This window comes from Micropterus dolomieu, linkage group LG17, assembly GCF_021292245.1.
Source record: "Micropterus dolomieu isolate WLL.071019.BEF.003 ecotype Adirondacks linkage group LG17, ASM2129224v1, whole genome shotgun sequence".
Lineage (NCBI taxonomy): Eukaryota > Metazoa > Chordata > Actinopteri > Centrarchiformes > Centrarchidae > Micropterus > Micropterus dolomieu.
The window spans coordinates 7,674,653-7,677,051 of NC_060166.1; the positions used below are offsets into that span (position 1 = coordinate 7,674,653).

General features: G+C 39.3%; 1 protein-coding gene across 1 annotated transcript in view; it reads left to right on the plus strand.

Moving 5' to 3' along the window:
* LOC123985875 (alpha-2-macroglobulin-like) overlaps positions 1 to 1,349 on the plus strand; it is a 67,409-nt gene extending 66,060 nt beyond the window's left edge. Inside the window, exons 25-28 of the mRNA XM_046073845.1 lie at positions 124 to 192; positions 275 to 380; positions 599 to 640; positions 1,252 to 1,349. Coding sequence (XP_045929801.1) covers positions 124 to 192; positions 275 to 380; positions 599 to 640; positions 1,252 to 1,256 — 222 coding nt within the window. The 3' untranslated portion in view covers positions 1,257 to 1,349. The remainder of the gene's footprint in view (positions 1 to 123; positions 193 to 274; positions 381 to 598; positions 641 to 1,251) is intronic.
* Positions 1,350 to 2,399: the final 1,050 nt, after the last annotated feature.

Genomic DNA, 2,399 nt, shown 5'->3' on the forward strand with positions numbered 1-2,399 from the left:
CTCTCTGGCTTTGTCCCAGACCCAGAGTCTTTGAGGAGGGTTAGTTATTATAAGTGACTTTAACCTGAGTAGGAAATGAATAGTGTTCAATAAACGACTCAGCTGAATGTGGTCTCCTCACAGCTCAAAGGTGCCCTGCTGGTGGATCGTGTTGAAGAAAAGGAAGATCACGTTCTGGTGTACTTAACGGAGGTGAGAGGGATTCACAGTGAGGAACAATAGATGATGCTCTTCAGATTTGTGACTGACGTGTCGTCTGTTTTTATTCCAACAGTTAACGAAGAACATACCTATCAACCACAGCTTAGACCTCCTACGGGAGCTCCCAGTGCAGAACCTGAAGCCAGCCGTGGTCAAGATCTATGACTACTACCAGCCAAGTAAGTCAGATACTCAGTCCTCTCTAATGCTCATTTACAGAGACCACACTGACAAACTCTGCTCCTTAGCAGAGCTGCACAACAACCTGAACAGTTATCAGAATAGTCATTTTGAGCACTCCATGTTTTTAATTTAGACTGTTTGAATGTATGAAGAAAGTTTAACTCTTTTTTTTTGTTTTAGAATTCTCTCTTTTACTTCTTCTTTTTCTTCTCAGGTGACCAGGCTGAGACAGAATACATCTACGCTTGTGCTGCAGGTAACAATCTGTAATAACATACGCAAGCAACATTTCTTAAAAAAGTTAATTAGTGGCCGAAAACCCCCAACCACAAAAAACTATAATGTCTTCAATTGGTCAAATTCATTCTCACAGGTAGGGGAGAGGGGGGTGATTTGAATCAGTTTTACTTAAGGTGTCTAAAGTGAGGACATGACAGTAATGTCTCCAACTAACACAACTTACACATGTGTGTAAGATTTTCTCAAACCCCCAAATTATTGAGACACAAGACTCCTTGAAAATAAAAAAATCACATTAAATGTGCTTATCACTTATTCCATGGGCGAGTAAAATGGATGACTCAAAAATGTGTGGTCACATGACCAATTTTGTTCATGAATGCAAAGAAACAAGGGATGGCTCAACTTCCCCACAGGTTCAAATCACCCTGCTCTCCCCTATGTACAATTCAACCAATAATTCAACAGATAAGCAATAATAATTAATTATAAATATGCCAATTTTGTAATCTAAAACTATTAAGCAGAAAACTAATAGCTGCTGAGACTGTAAGTCTTCACAGTGAATTACATTATTATTGTTATTTTTAATTTTTTTTACTTTTTAAAAAATCTTTCTTTTTGCAGATTGAAGAGTGAAGTGTAGTCTGTCCTCAGGTCATCGCAGATTCCAGCATCATTTAAAAAGATCTGCATTTTATTCAAGATACATTTTTGGGGCCTTGTGTATTACATGTCTGTTTGTGTAGACATACACAAACATTTTACACGTATTTGCCTGTTAGTATTCGATCACTTTACCCTACAGCTGCGTAACTACTGTATGTGTCTAAAGTGTATGCATAATGGACAATAAAGTGATCTGAATATTCCATGTAAAATTGGTCTTGTGTTTAACTCTGCATTTAATTTTATGCCAAAAGGAAGAGCACAGCTCTCTTTGACTCTCCCTAAGAGAAGGGGGGTTAGTTATCACCCCTCAAGCAGACGGACTGACTCCAGGCCCTAACCACCCCAAAAGGAGGGGGGGTGAAAGGTTTGCTACATAAAACACTTCTTATTTCCACTCTTAGTGCTGTTTGGGAAGTTTCAACCATAAAACCCACCATCTCCGGTGAAGCTGAGATAACGGACTCTACGCATGACTACTAAAATGACACCTATAAACCTTGTCCAGAGACTAACCTCACCCTGAACCAGGCTATCAACCTGATGCCAAGTTCAAGTACCTCCCCATATCTCCTTAAGTAAAACATGTAACAACCAATATTATACTTGAACTATGTAGTTAAGCTGTTTTTAGTACGTATTATAAATTGTGTCATGTAGAGCCAACAGTTTTCTGATTAACAAAGAGTAAGACTACATAATGGTACCCCGTGTGAGGCTATTGATAGTACACACCCTAAAGCCTTGTGATACTGTGAAATTATTACAACTAGGCTCAGTGAAACATTTTCCCTCCAACTTTAATAGTCTAAGCCACTAAGATACTGATTCACCAGTAACGTTGCTCCCTGAGGAAGCTTTTTCTCTCTTACCTAATGCTGAGAGTCGTGTGTGAATTTGGCCGCTGCGCCTTGTTTCTTTATTGTAAAAAATTCATGCTTCATGCATACATCTGGCCGCCCGCCATTGGTCTTTGATGTTCGGATTAAATCTGTACTGAGCTAAGCTTTGACGTTATGAGAAGTCCAGCTGCCGAGCTGAAGTTAAAAGTGAGAAATCTTTGAGATAAGGCAGTAGTTTGCAGCTGCGCTGTGCCACTGTAAATT